Below are 13,742 nucleotides of genomic sequence, written 5' to 3' on the forward strand. Positions count from 1 at the left end.
TGAATTTGAAACTGGCTCATGAATGAAGGGGGCTCTGGGGGCATTTTTATTCAGCAATTGCAATGAGTGCTTCTCACTATTGAGTCCTTGTGGCTGAACTGAAAAGACTATAGCATTAACAACAGATAACTGCGCAGCAATAAGCACTCATGATGCTCTTTGGTGAATGTTGTCTGTGTAAAGGAAATTAGTAGCATCACAGCAAGCAACCATTTCACCATCTTGCTGTACTTTCTCATTCATGCAGACCACCCTCATATCACCTCCCAGCAGCCCTGTATGCCCACCTTCTAGTTTACAGCAGCAAGAAAGCAGGAGGACAGGGAGTCCTTTAATGAGCTACCTTTGTACCAGCACTCCTTTCGCTGCTACATGCTGCTCACCTCCAAATGACCAATTATAGTCCAGTGGGACTATGCTTTCATTCCACTCCACAGAAACGGTCAGGTTGATCATTGCACATATATAGGGTAAAACAAGAGAACTTCAGCCTTAGAAATATATTGAAGAATCATGTCATAAAAATCTTTCTGTAGGACTTCTATAGAAAGCTGTATTTAAAGGTCGCTATATGTCACATGAGTTTTCAGCGGTTCCCCCCCCCCCCCCCAGTTGGATGGCCAGCCCCAGACAGCCTACCCATCAATAGAATTTCCATCAACTCTGAGGACGATAGGAGGAATTCTCCAAGGTGCTGAAAAGTGCCCTCGAGCGCATCCGGGGGAGGAAACGACGGGACACACCCGCCGAGGCCATTGGTACAACGTCACGCGCAGAAACTACCCGAGCTAGGAAGGTAGATGAATAACAGATGAGAGGAGGAAGAGATGGAGGAGGAGAGCTAGAAAGCTGAGGATGCAGGTTTGGTCCACAACCGCCCCAACTCGAAGCACACGGTAAGAGCGGGTACACCTCGGTGAAATCCAACTTCCAGTGCCACCATCAGCTGACGACGAGGAGATGCGTTCGCAAAAGCGTTGATTCGACACCTTTACATCCCGCTGTTCTTCCTCCTGTTCCTCCTCTTCGCTTCTCTGACGTGGAGCATCCCATACACTGATTTTACTCTGACGGGCAAGCAGACAAGGCATACTGACACAAGCCAGACACGATGCTTGGATCGCCCCGATATGGGACAGCCTTGGGATTTACAGTGCTGCTGAACGCGCTGCTGCTTGCGACGCAGGCTGCAGAAGGAGTCTTAACGGACCATTTTCTGGTTCAGTTGCATGAGGACGCACAGGATGAAGCGCACCAAGTTGCAACACAACATGGGTTCCAGAGTGCCCGAAAGGTAGGGATGCTCTGATTAAAAAAGCATCACGCAATCCTGGCAGCAACTGTTTTTCTTTTTCTTTTCTTTCTTTCTTAAGTAAACCGACCAATTGATAAACGAATAAATATTATTAAATGAAAATGTCAGCGCGAAATATTTCTGGTTGTTTAGTAACGTTTGTGGTCATTCTCGCTCTTTTAAAACAATCAGACATATTGCACGTAGTGAAACTATCCAGTAGAGGAGACATTGAGAAGCTTCTTCTGGTTTTCTTCTGGTTTGACTTCACTGCACTTTTTCTTGACTTGATGACGTCATTCTCACTGAACCGCAGGCCTTGTTTATTAGGTTTGCCACCGGCCCGTGGGCTAAATTCTATTTCAAAAACGCATCAAATTTCAGTGTCCTGCAAAAGGAAGATGCACCTGGAGCCATCTGTGAAAGATGCTGTCGAAGAAGAGACAAAACATTTCATGAACAAAACATCACACGAAGTTCTGGTTTGATATAATCCTCACAGTTTTGGACACCCCCTCCCCTTTTTTTAATGCTTCACATCAAAAAACAGCAAATTTACTTGGATACCTTGTTGGATGCCCTCTTTGTCAGAGACTGACATAGAAAAACACATTTTCCAATAAAATATAAAACACCTCTTTATTATTTGTCTTTTGCAGAGCACATAGTGTATTCACATTCATGGCCCTCCTTTGTCTCACCTGAGACAAATCAGATAGCTCGACAAATTTCGGATGCCTTTCAACATGTCAGAAGACTTAACAAGGCGTTTATGGCAGACTGATAGAAATAATTCCCCAGCAGTGTGTGTTCCTTGTCACATGTCAAAATAAATGTGTGGGTGAAATTGGCTGGAGCCTTAGTCAGTGAGGCGTAGCAGTGAACGGAGGGGTGTCTGCACAGCTCTGAATGAGGATGTGTGTTTTTTCTCCTCTCACCTCCACAGTAATAATAATAATAAAGAAAAGTGTTTGATTTGTATCTCATCATCATAATCTGATAACATCCTTGTGGTAGTTGTGCAGCATTGCTATTTCTGCTATGGCTTGCTCGCTTTCTTGTAGGCAATAGATCATCCCCTCCGTCTACTGCCTCCCAGGTTATGTAATCTGCAGCTATATTTGTCTTAATGGGATATGCGCCATTAAACAATGTCTGTGTTGTTTGAATTCTCTTCTTTTGTAGCTTAATTAACTAGACTGGGATACAGACAGGGGACACACATACAAATGTAAGCCTAAAGAGTGGCAAAAGAAAGACAGCAAAACAGATCTGTGATCAGCCAATGTAAAGCAATGATAATGATACTGCTACTGCTACTACTCTTAATCATCGCCACCATAATAATAACACATATTGTAATACTATGAGAACATTTCAATCTGACAAAAATGTTCAAATAAAAGAGCATTGGCAGATAAGGAGAATCTTTTGAGAAGTGTTACATTTTCACATTAGATCTGACAGCCGCATCTGAAACCATTTATTTTGAGGATTGACCTGTGCCCTGACTGTTACTAAAGCATAAGGGGGTCTTTAATCTGTGCACAGTGCTGGAGGGAACGCTCTGGATGATGCATCTCATTTCCCTCCCCATGTGACTTATTATGGTTGATCCCAATGCTGTTCTCCAGGCTTAACCGTCTGTGAAAGCCAGGGAGTCAGTGCCCTTGTTTCCATCTGGAAGATAACCTGCTATCCTCTTTCCTTTATGAACTATTGTATTTTGATTTGTCATTCACACTTTATGATTGCTGCCTCAACCCTCCCATCTGTATTTCTGCCCCTGATCCATTTCCCTGTCTTGTACTTCTTTTCTTTTCTTTCCAGCTTCCCTTCGGAGAAGGGCTCTTTCACCTCTACCCTCAGGATACTTCGAAGAGGCGGAGCAAACGCAGTGCCCGTAGGAGACAGCAGCTCCAAAAAGACAAAAGGGTAAGAATGCATATGACAATGAAACAATATACTGTGTATACATGTGTCTTTTTTCTATATGTAAAAAGTCCTGAATAAGAGATTTAACTTAAGCAGTGCTTGTTACAAAAAAGCAAGGTGCAGGTTCCAAGAAACATTCTAAATAAAGACAATACATAGATATAAACTCTCACAAGGACGGGATTTCACAAACCACTTGGCAAACAGCAGGCTAAAGAAATTCTAAGAAATGAAATAAACTACTACACAATCACCCTCATTTCATCAAACTGAAACTTCCAATGAGCTACTGAAGCAAAATCCTTTGGCTCCACATCTAGTTTAGTGCTTTATTGTGTATATAGTCATAGCAGTTTTACCACCAGTTCTCAATGAGAAATTGCAGTCCTTACGCAACTACAGGGTAATTATGCAGTAACACTATGATAAGCTGTGGCTCAGCCTAAGATTAACTGGTCGTCGTCCTGACTTTTTTTCTGTTTATTTTTCAGAAAAACAAAAAAAAATAAAACTTGTTTTTCCCATCAGAGCCAAATAGAATGCAAGCAATTCCAAACCCAGCACTAAATAACATGCTAAAACGTAATACACTTGTTTTTGGACGTTATTTTAGATTTTATTTTTCATAATGTTGCAGTGAATCTAATTCCTTGTTTTATTTCATTTTTGTATTTTATGATTAGCATTTTCCTCAGAAACATTTTGATTGCACACAATAATAAACAGGGCCATTTCTTGGATTAGTCGGCGCTTCAGTGGTTCTGCATTTGCAGTAGTAAAAGCTGAGCTATATTAATGAGAAAAAGTGGCTTTTTTTTTCTTCTGACATCTGCTTTTCTAATGAAAATATACTTTCTTACAAAGTCTGGTGATGTTTATGTTGCACTTGGTTAAGTATGTAATCATTAATTTGGGATCTTAAATGTTTGGATTGGGTAATAAGTCGTGCAATGATCGATTTCCACATACAGTTTGTTACCTCTTGACAAGCAATAGCTGTAAATAAACATTATTCTCATTTTCAAGTAATCTTCTTATTGTTTGGGTTAATATTTAATAAGTCTACCCATTTACCACAATTTTTCCGCTCATAAGGCCTTACACACGTAAAGCAATGCCTTTTTTGGGGATTGCTTTGTAGCTAATGGCCTATGACAACCTCAAAGTAGAGATTAGTTTTGACCTGACTCGCCCACTTTGGGTTGCCAGTGGTTATTTCCCCTGTCACTGCTACAAGTCGCCCACTTCCACTGATGTTTTAATCTCAATTAACTGCTACTTGTCCTGTAAGACAAAGTCTCACAATAATATTTATTTTTTGTCTGACCAACTGTCCAATACCCCAAAATATAATCAGTTTACAGTAATGAAGAAAAGTATCAACTCTTACATTTATGGCAGTAAATATTTGCCCTTTTTGCTTGAAAAATAATTCAATCAATTATGAAGCAAGTGTAAATTATGGTAATCTCATGACAATCATGACACTGGACTCAGTCACAAATTGTTTCAGCTGTTTTTTCTTATATAAAAACCACGTATGCGCCGCATCTTGAAGCTCAGTACTGTTGTGTGCTGAGCTGTGTGTGTTCAGCTCTGTCCACTGTTGGATGCAGTGAAAGTGGAGGTCCTGCTGCAGACAATCAACTAACCTCTCTAATTGCGTTTGTGAGAGGTGCTAATGAAAATAAATGCGAGCCACTCTGACGAGCTAATTCTGCAAATGGAAGTGAGACAGCACGAACATGGGCAGGTCTACATTCCAGGTTTTAATCAGCTGCTTGACATGCTCACGTGTGACACCAAGGCTTTTGCTTTCTTTGGATTTCCAGAACCTATGAGGTCAACAAGTCTGATTTTATATTCTGTGTTTATAATTTCGACGTATCTTTCTGTCATTTCCCAACCTACAGCAATATCTCTCAGCTCTGTGAACATAAAAGAAAGATCTAATTGGTGGAAATTGTATTCCACAGCCCTAAATAAAGAAGCATTGTATTTAGTAGATATTATATTCTGTTAAACCTCTTTTTACCTGTAACTGAGTCATTAAACACTCATTTAACATGCAGTCTAATTGAGTAGCAGTATTGATGGAACTGGGTGGTGTCCCAAGAACCCTGTTATTCCTCAGATTCTATTAGTGGAGCGTGTTGACCCACTTCCGACCCAAATAATCTACTTGTATCTCTCCTTTGCATTTCTCTCTGTGCATACCTGTCTATACTTCCCTGCTTTTTCCCAGTTTATCCACTGATCCGTCCATCCATAATTCCTGAAATACACTTTTTTTAATGAGACATAGATAATATAATATAGCCTTTTAATAGAGATTAAAAGGCTATATTAAAAAGTGGGAATGGAACAAAGGTGGAATGTAGAACATTAAAAAAAATGTTGTGAGTGAGCAGCATCCCCTGACCCCGAAAGATGCACGCATGGAAAAGCCAGGAGGGAAATGAGGGCAGTGAGAAAGGAGACAGCCAGCACTGCTCTTTGATTTGGAGTGAACTGAAGCATTGTGAGCAGGCAGTGGCAAAGGCGGAGAGTGATGGCAGTGCATGGGCACTGTTTGATGTTGTGAGTGGGCAGTATGACATGCTGTCTCAAGGGAAATACCAACTCTCCTGCCAAGTAAAGGAATAAACTGCTGATGGATGGAAAGAAGACGAGGAAATGCCAGGATAATATAGATATTGCCGCTAGCCGCTCTGAATATGAATGCAATTTTGTGAAAACAAAAGTAATATAAGGCTAAAACAGCGATCTTACTTTAAGCAAGAGATCTTACTTTACAGAGTTAGTTTCTGTTTAGCTGATTTGTGTGCTTATTTACAGTTTCTTTGCCTCATGATTGTGTAGGGTATACCATAACAGGAGAGCCAGCTGAATAGGCTTTGGCCATTTTAGAAGGACACATTTAAGTGCTGCTCCGCTCTCTTATCTTTGCGGGTAAACACGCCAGACAATGCCTGTTTCTTTGTGACACACTAGAGGGAATTTGTGAAGGGTAAACATAAGAGGAACATTTAGCTGGAGACCTCTTTTGAAAATGAAGCTTTGAAATTGTGAAAAACACATTTAGTTTCTCACGAACAACCGCACAGAGAAATAGAGAGAATCAGAAACTGACCCAAAACCTTCAAATGAAATCATTGTCCATATGACCTTCAAGACAAGCAGAGTGTTGGCAATAAATTTCAAATTGAGAGCTTCTCTTCAGGCTTGGTTTAGCCAGTGCCAGACTCTAAAAGATTAAGTGGCTTGTTGTTCCTTTGCCTCTACTTCACATATTCAGCTTTTCCAAATGACTGAATATGGGTACAGTATTTTAGAGAGAGAGAGAGAGAGAGAAAAGTTAAACTGTCACAGGAGATGGGGTGCAGTTCCCAATTAGAATGACTAAATTGATAGGTTATTATTACTCCTGTCCTCAGTTGCTGACAGAGATGATGGCAGCGGAATAATGGGAGTGTTTTCTTAGCTCTATGATTTGAAGTGTGAGCAGAAATTAAATACAACATCGCTATCAAAGACAACCAGTCATTTTCATGCCAACCACCAGCTAATCAAGCAACTACATTTCATCCCAATCATTTATTTGTTCTGTCCTATGTTATCTTTCTGAGCTCGATAATGGTTATTGTGGCAGCATTCAGTAAGCATTTGTAATCCAAATCAGAGCTGTTCATCTGCTGAGATTTCTTTGATGATTCAGAGAAACACAAGCGTGTTTGCGAGTGTAATTGCCGTGGCTTTTGAGCATACTGACAAGGTGAGTTTGGGAGCCCCCGGCTCCAGCTGCAGCCACTCTTATTAGGAGAAAAAAAATAGCCTCTTTCATTTAGGTGATGTTCTGCCTTCACGGTACAGTAGAGCACAGCTGGGTTTTGTGATTTCCTGTGCACAGAGCAATCCCAGGCAACATCTCAAGCGTCATATCAAGCAGAATCTTATTGCTTCTGTGCTCCAGCATAAACACACCTGGGTTTCATTTGGCTCTTTGTATGATTCTTTTCAAAATGTGCGTGAGATCATTGTTGATTTTAAACTGACATTGACCTGACTTTTTTTTCTTTTTTCCCTTTCCCCCGCAGGTGAAGAATGTCATGGAACAGGAGGGATTCAGTCGTCAGAAGCGAGGCTACAGAAATATCAACGATATTGAAGTTAACATGAGTGACCCTCTATTCACCAAGCAGTGGTATCTGGTGAGTAATAAGCCAGCTAGCTGTCTGCGTGAAGCCTGACCTTTAGCACCAGCCCACATTTTTTCCACCTTAATTACTCAGAGACCGACCATATTCCCTACCGCCTTCTGTATGAACATTGTTATTCTTTGTTAAATTAGCCTGGCAAATATCATGCCATCTCATCTCTGCATTCATGTTGCCTAGTTTCCCCTCGTTTACATTAACCGGTGAGCATGAATTTGATGCTGTAACAAGCTCGCTTTCATTCATCTGGCATGTCAGATGAATCTACTGACATTTACTTCCCCTTCCTTTCAAAATCACCCTCAAGCAGTCCTTATCCATAACATCCTGCACATACACACATTCTGCATGTTGACTAATTTCCTAATGGTGGCTCACCTGGGTGCCATGAGTCATGGACGTTCTCCATATTGTCTGAGTGATTAGATAAACACAGGCCAGGCAGACGGGACCCCTGGGCTGGATCTTAATGTGGCTGAAGCTTGGCAACTGGGCTACACAGGCAAAGGAGTTACCATCGCAATCATGGATGACGGTGAGTATAAAATCCTTAATTTATAACCAGGAGCACTGTCTGGAAGCACTTAATCACACCTCCAAATATCCATCGAGCCGATTTATTTGTATATGTTGAACTTAATAAAGAATGTATCTTGGTTCTGATTAATTTGTCTCCCTGTTTGAGGGGACTCACAGCATGAAATCAGGATTTACTGACCAGGTTTTCAAACAGCCGCATGTCATTGTGCAATAAAAAAAAACAGAAACCTCTTTCTCCTTTAGTATGCATGCTGTTTTTTTTATACACACAAAGAAGCATTTAATCATTTTTGTATATATTGAATATTACCATTACAACTGTTGAATCCAAGCTGACAGGCTCAATTTTCTAGTTTAAAGTCCAAAGATACAACTGCATTTGATTTCATTATATTTGAGACGCTGGGCCCTGTGATTGTGGAATATTAATTTTAGAGATTGTTAACATGTAATTTTTTTCTTTTCCCAGTTCGTTAATCATCTAAATTGAATTGCGCAATTTGAGTCATTTGCAAATTTGTGAAAAGTTGTGTCAGAATAATATCATTCATCATTATCCTCATTATCAAGCATTCAGAATATAATAAAGCAAAAAGGAAACCATGATATAAAAATGGCAAGATATTTTGCTATCCTCTGTGATGCATGCTATATATTAATTAAAAAAAGTCCCATTTCAGGTATTGACTATCTACATCCAGACCTGGCATCAAATTATGTGAGTACATACATTTTCTTTTAATGTCATACTTTCCTTCATTTGCGTAAAGTGCTGTTAATAAACAAAGCAGGAGTTTAGGTCGAGGATTTCATGGGCTTCGTGTGGTTTGTCATTGCCAGTGACAGGTGCTTTCCAAGTTGCCTTCATGGCTGCTGAGTCTCCTTGTGTTCCCGGAGGACGCAGAGGCAGGCAGACGGCCAGCCAAGCTGTTTAATGTTAATGCACACTGCACTGTAGCAGGCACAATGGCAGGCCGATCTGTCACAAGCAGAGATAATGCCAGGGTAGTTGGTGCTGCATAATGTGATGCTCTATCTCCAGAATACTGATAAAACCTTAAAGGACAAGAGGGATTGCTAAATGGAACACGGCCTTGAAGGTTCAGTCTGATTACACTATAACTTGTGCAGTTTCATCAGTGTGTCTGCATTGTGGTGTCTTCTTCAATCTAGGGATGAACAAATGCAAACCTTCTAAAGAAACTCTAATGCTTTGTTGAGTTCAAAATCCTCCTACTTGAAAACTGATGTTTATGGTATTTTAGGCTTTTATCTAAAAATGCCAAGAGTTTTGGCTCTTTTTTCAGCTGTTTGCTTATGTTTTGTTTCCAGGAGATTATCCTGATGCAAAGGGCTTTCTGTTTGTACTTGTCTGCTGTAGCTATTGCTCATTAAATGTGGCTTGTTTTTTCCCCCTGTCATGCATGTATCCATTTTTGCCTGCCTTTGCATGTCTTGCCTGTGAACAGAGATGAGCTGTGGCCCAAAAATAACACAGCCTCAGCTGTGTTGATGCGGGAGCATCCTCCGCTGGATTGATGGATCATGCTGTGCATAGATCCAAAGTGTGTGTCTGTGTGCGTGGCACTGTGTATGTAATCCTGTGGTGCTATTGTTGTTGTGCTTTTTTATAGACCTAGACATACCTAGAAAACCCCCCCGAAACAAAACAAAGAAAACATTAAAAACCATTTTGAGTTGATCTCGAGTCGTTACTTTGAATTGATTATGTGGTAGAGCTGCTTTGAGGAGACAAATGTCAGCTCTTGCAAGGGTTTTAGGCTGCTTGTTTTTCAAGATCATAATGCTACAGTTTACGAGATACATTTTGATATGACAAATAAAAAGCGAGGCTGTGTTTTATTTGCAAGGGCAAGAGTAATAGTGCTTCACAAGATTCACAAAAACACACATCTCACAATTCAAGTCTTTCACTATATTCTAACAAGTTCTATATATTGTTTTTACTACCATCAAAAAAATTAAAGAACTGAATATAAAATAATAGTAGTAAAAATCACAGGCAAAATAACAGACATTGAATCTGATTTAATTCCTACAGATGAGAATGGAGTTGATCTTTCTTTGTATCTCAGCACGCAGACAATCTGCATGGGCCTTGTAGTTATAGTAAAATGTTGAAAACAGGACCCAATGGTGTTGGTGACCCTTGCAAGCCTGGAATGAAAAGTTCATTTTATTTCGCTTTTTTCAATTTCTAAATAACAATGACATAATTGCCTGAATAAACTGACTGTGTGATTTGAGCTTGATTGCCTAAAATACCAACTCTCACCCCTTACAAATGAAACAAAATGGTTTGGTCCACCCCATACCAGGACTGCCCTTTGCAGCACTGATAATATTTTATTTATTCTACCTTGGGGACCGTGAGCCACTGTATCCACACAGAAAAGAAAGCAAGAAGAGGGAGAGAAAGCAAACAAAAGGACATCGCCTGTTAACAAAGGTTAGCATAGCTCACGTAGAAGGTTAAGTATTGTTCAGTTATCAGCAGTTGTTAAAAACAGTGAATTATAGTCGAAATTAACCAGCACAACAGCCAGAAAGAGTGAAGTAGTAACAGGTCCCTCTCCAAAAGGATGCACAAGATGTGACAAAAGGTGAAGTCCCATAGCTGCAATGAAGAGCTGTTTCAGCTGAAAGCTTAGCACTAAGCTTTACTGTATGTTGGACCAGCTGTTCTGAGCTGCCAGGTATTTTGAGGAAGCCTTTGTATTCCAGGCTGATGAAACAGTATGCTAAAATACCACAGTGACACTTCACTATATTTAGCATGGTTCTAATGAAACAGCATGAGGCAGCAGATAACTGAAACAATTTTTCAAAAGTGGATACATACATGAGAGTTTTTTCGCTTCTTCCTCTGCAGCCATTAGTTTGAAAAGTCCCATGAGCCGGGTGAAATTTAGGAATGTTGCAGTTGGGCAGTCATTCCCTTCCTAGGAAACAACTGCTTCACTACAAAGATTCAACCACTGGATAAATTTCAGCATTTAACTTTTGATTTATCTGCATTCTACCATAGGAAAACCAAGTTAATTCAAACATGGCCCATTTATCCCCCTGAAGTTCAGTGAAATTCGTGTATTTAATGCATGAAGACTTCTTTACCCATGGCTCAGCTCTTCTATGTCTTGTCATCAATTTATTATTGTTATTATCATTGTTATTAACAGGGTAACACTAACACCGATAGACAGATAACTACATCACACCAGCAGCCACTTTAGAACCACCAGTTAACCTGGTAAGCCCGTCTTTGGACAGACTCAAACACAGAACCTTCTTACTGTGAGGTGACCGGTAGCTCTGTGCTGATACACTGATATAACTAATCTAACTACATTACGTATAGTATTTAATGCTGTCAGTTAGTGTTCTCTTTGTTCTATCCTCTCCTGGTGTATATAATGCCCTTCTACTCTCACGTAACACTCAAATCCTTTTTTACACTGCAAACTGGATCCACAGACATAATTTCAACACTCACAGACACGTGAGCCCACATGGATGTCTCAGGAGATATGTGGGGTTCAAAGGTCTAAATAACTAATGACTCTGACTTCTAAATTCAACTTCTATATTGTTGAATGTCTGTGGTTGTAAAAGCATTTTAGAATCTTTTAGATTCTTTATACTGAAAATGACAATCATCTTGGTTTTCAAATGACTAATGAGCTTTCTCAAGAAAGTAATCATAAGAGTATAAATACTGATTTTGGCACTTGTATCCGCCTGTAAATGATTTCTCTATAACGTTAAGTAATCGGCTGCACTGCGTGTTGAATGAGTGGCGTGCCATGAAACAACCAAGGCATTTTGAAGAAGCCAGTGTGTTTCAGGCTGATGAGATGGCATTTTAAAATACCACAGTGATGCCGCTTGTTAATTTAGTTTGTTACTTATATGGGCATGGATGCGTTTCTTTAGCTTTTGCTACTTCAAATCAAACGGCACACAAACACTCTTGTGCGTACACTCTTGCAAATGTTTTCATGTATCGCTAAATTATCAGATATGCAAAGATATGCCATGTATGAGATCTCTAACTTTTGTGTTTGATAACATTTAAGGATAATTTAATTATTTACAATTATTATGGTGTTTCTAGGGGTGTGACCTTAGCACCAAAAAGGTTGAAATCTGCATAAGACTGTAAACAGATTAAGACACTAATAGTATTTTGAGACATAAGGGTTGAAATGTGAGCGGATTTCAAACTGTGCTGATTCATGGACATATTCTAGATTTTTATTAAATGAAAATGTAATTACTGGCTGATTTCAGTGACCACTACAGATTGCTGTGTATGGTTGTCAGAGCAATTTTCTTTCTTTTTTTTTTAGTCAAAAGTTGCACGAGCGATATGGCACAAGAAAGAGACTGCTTATTTATAGGGGCCATAGTTCTGAGACAAGTACATGCAACTTGATCAATGGTGTTATTTGTTATTCGCTTTAGAGGATATAACATTTGTCTTTTCTCTTTTAAATTGAACTTTGTGAAAGGTTGTAATATTGAGTTTTAGGTCCTTTCTGAGGAATGTCATGTTGTTTTCTGTAATGGAGCTGACAGAAATATGGAGTAAACGAAGTTGTACAGTTGTACAGTTGCACAACCTTACTTTGCAGCTGTCAATTGAGTGAATGAGCTGTTAACTCGTGTGATCTAATTCTTACTATAGCTGACTCTAGAAAAAAAAAATACTTGCCTCACTACCACATGAGCATGGATGGATGACAAGTTTGCTTCATTGTTCACTTAAGTACCATAAGCTCATGTGACAGTGAACAGCTAGTGGTTGCTGGGGAAAGCTGACGAGGCTGAGGCTCGGCAGAATCCATTATTCCGACTGTTGCTGTGCACAGGACAGCAGAGAAAGCGTAGAGCCTGATTGATAGCAGAAGAAGAGCTTGAGAAGCACAGAAAGTCATTCATCGACAGGCTTGGTGTCATTTATTACTAGGGCTCAGGACTTTTCACTTCATTTAATAAAAGACAACAAGGACACACTTCTGCGTCTGACGTGGACTCAAAATCTATTAGGGAACGGCATGTTCTAGTTTCAAATGTTTCTGCTCTGAGTATTAACATTTAAAGACAAAACTTTAGATTTCTAACTTTGCTTTTGTTGAGCCATATGTTATATGTAATTTTTGTGTGGCATCATACCTACTTAGAGCACGAAAAGAGGAAACCAAATGTCACAAATACTTTAGGTAACTTTCACCTTTCTGTTTATTACCCCTTCTCTTTAAACAATTACATAGTTATGAAGTGATCTCCATCACGTAACCCTAGTGGCTCTAAGTATTTGTACTGTCCTCTAGTTGTCTGCTCCACATTGTGATAATTACAGTGTTTCTCCATTGGGTCACTAAGCTATTGTCGTTTTTCTTCTTCCATTGTTGCTGACTGAGTCATCTCCTCCAAATGCCAGCCTACACAGCTCACAATCTGCAGCATGGAAACAGCCTCCAAGAATGATCTGATGTATTTGGGTCTGTAGCTAATGAACAGTGCTGTGTTTTCTCCGTGACCACACAAAGCGGCATGTTATAGGGACTAAATACACAGCTCAAAACAGGATGCACTCCAAGTGACAAGAGTGACAAGTAAAGGAGAGACTTCACCTGCTGCAATAAGTCAATAGGTCATTTTGTATTAAAGTAAGAACAAGTGTAGTGTTTACCCGAGGATGTCTTACTGTGTGTGAATATCTTCCAGACATG

General features: G+C 39.8%; 1 protein-coding gene across 1 annotated transcript in view; it reads left to right on the forward strand.

The window, feature by feature from the left end:
• Positions 1–731: 731 nt before the first annotated feature.
• pcsk2 (proprotein convertase subtilisin/kexin type 2) overlaps positions 732–13,742 on the forward strand; it is a 29,963-nt gene continuing 16,952 nt past the window's right edge. The window contains exons 1-5 of the mRNA XM_082556329.1: positions 732–1,294; positions 3,125–3,229; positions 7,327–7,440; positions 7,873–7,981; positions 8,667–8,704. Of these exons, the coding sequence (XP_082412455.1) occupies positions 1,112–1,294; positions 3,125–3,229; positions 7,327–7,440; positions 7,873–7,981; positions 8,667–8,704 (549 nt within the window). The 5' untranslated portion in view covers positions 732–1,111. The remainder of the gene's footprint in view (positions 1,295–3,124; positions 3,230–7,326; positions 7,441–7,872; positions 7,982–8,666; positions 8,705–13,742) is intronic.

Source organism: Aulonocara stuartgranti (assembly GCF_965226115.1).
Source record: "Aulonocara stuartgranti genome assembly, chromosome: 13".
NCBI classification, from domain to species: Eukaryota; Metazoa; Chordata; class Actinopteri; order Cichliformes; family Cichlidae; genus Aulonocara; species Aulonocara stuartgranti.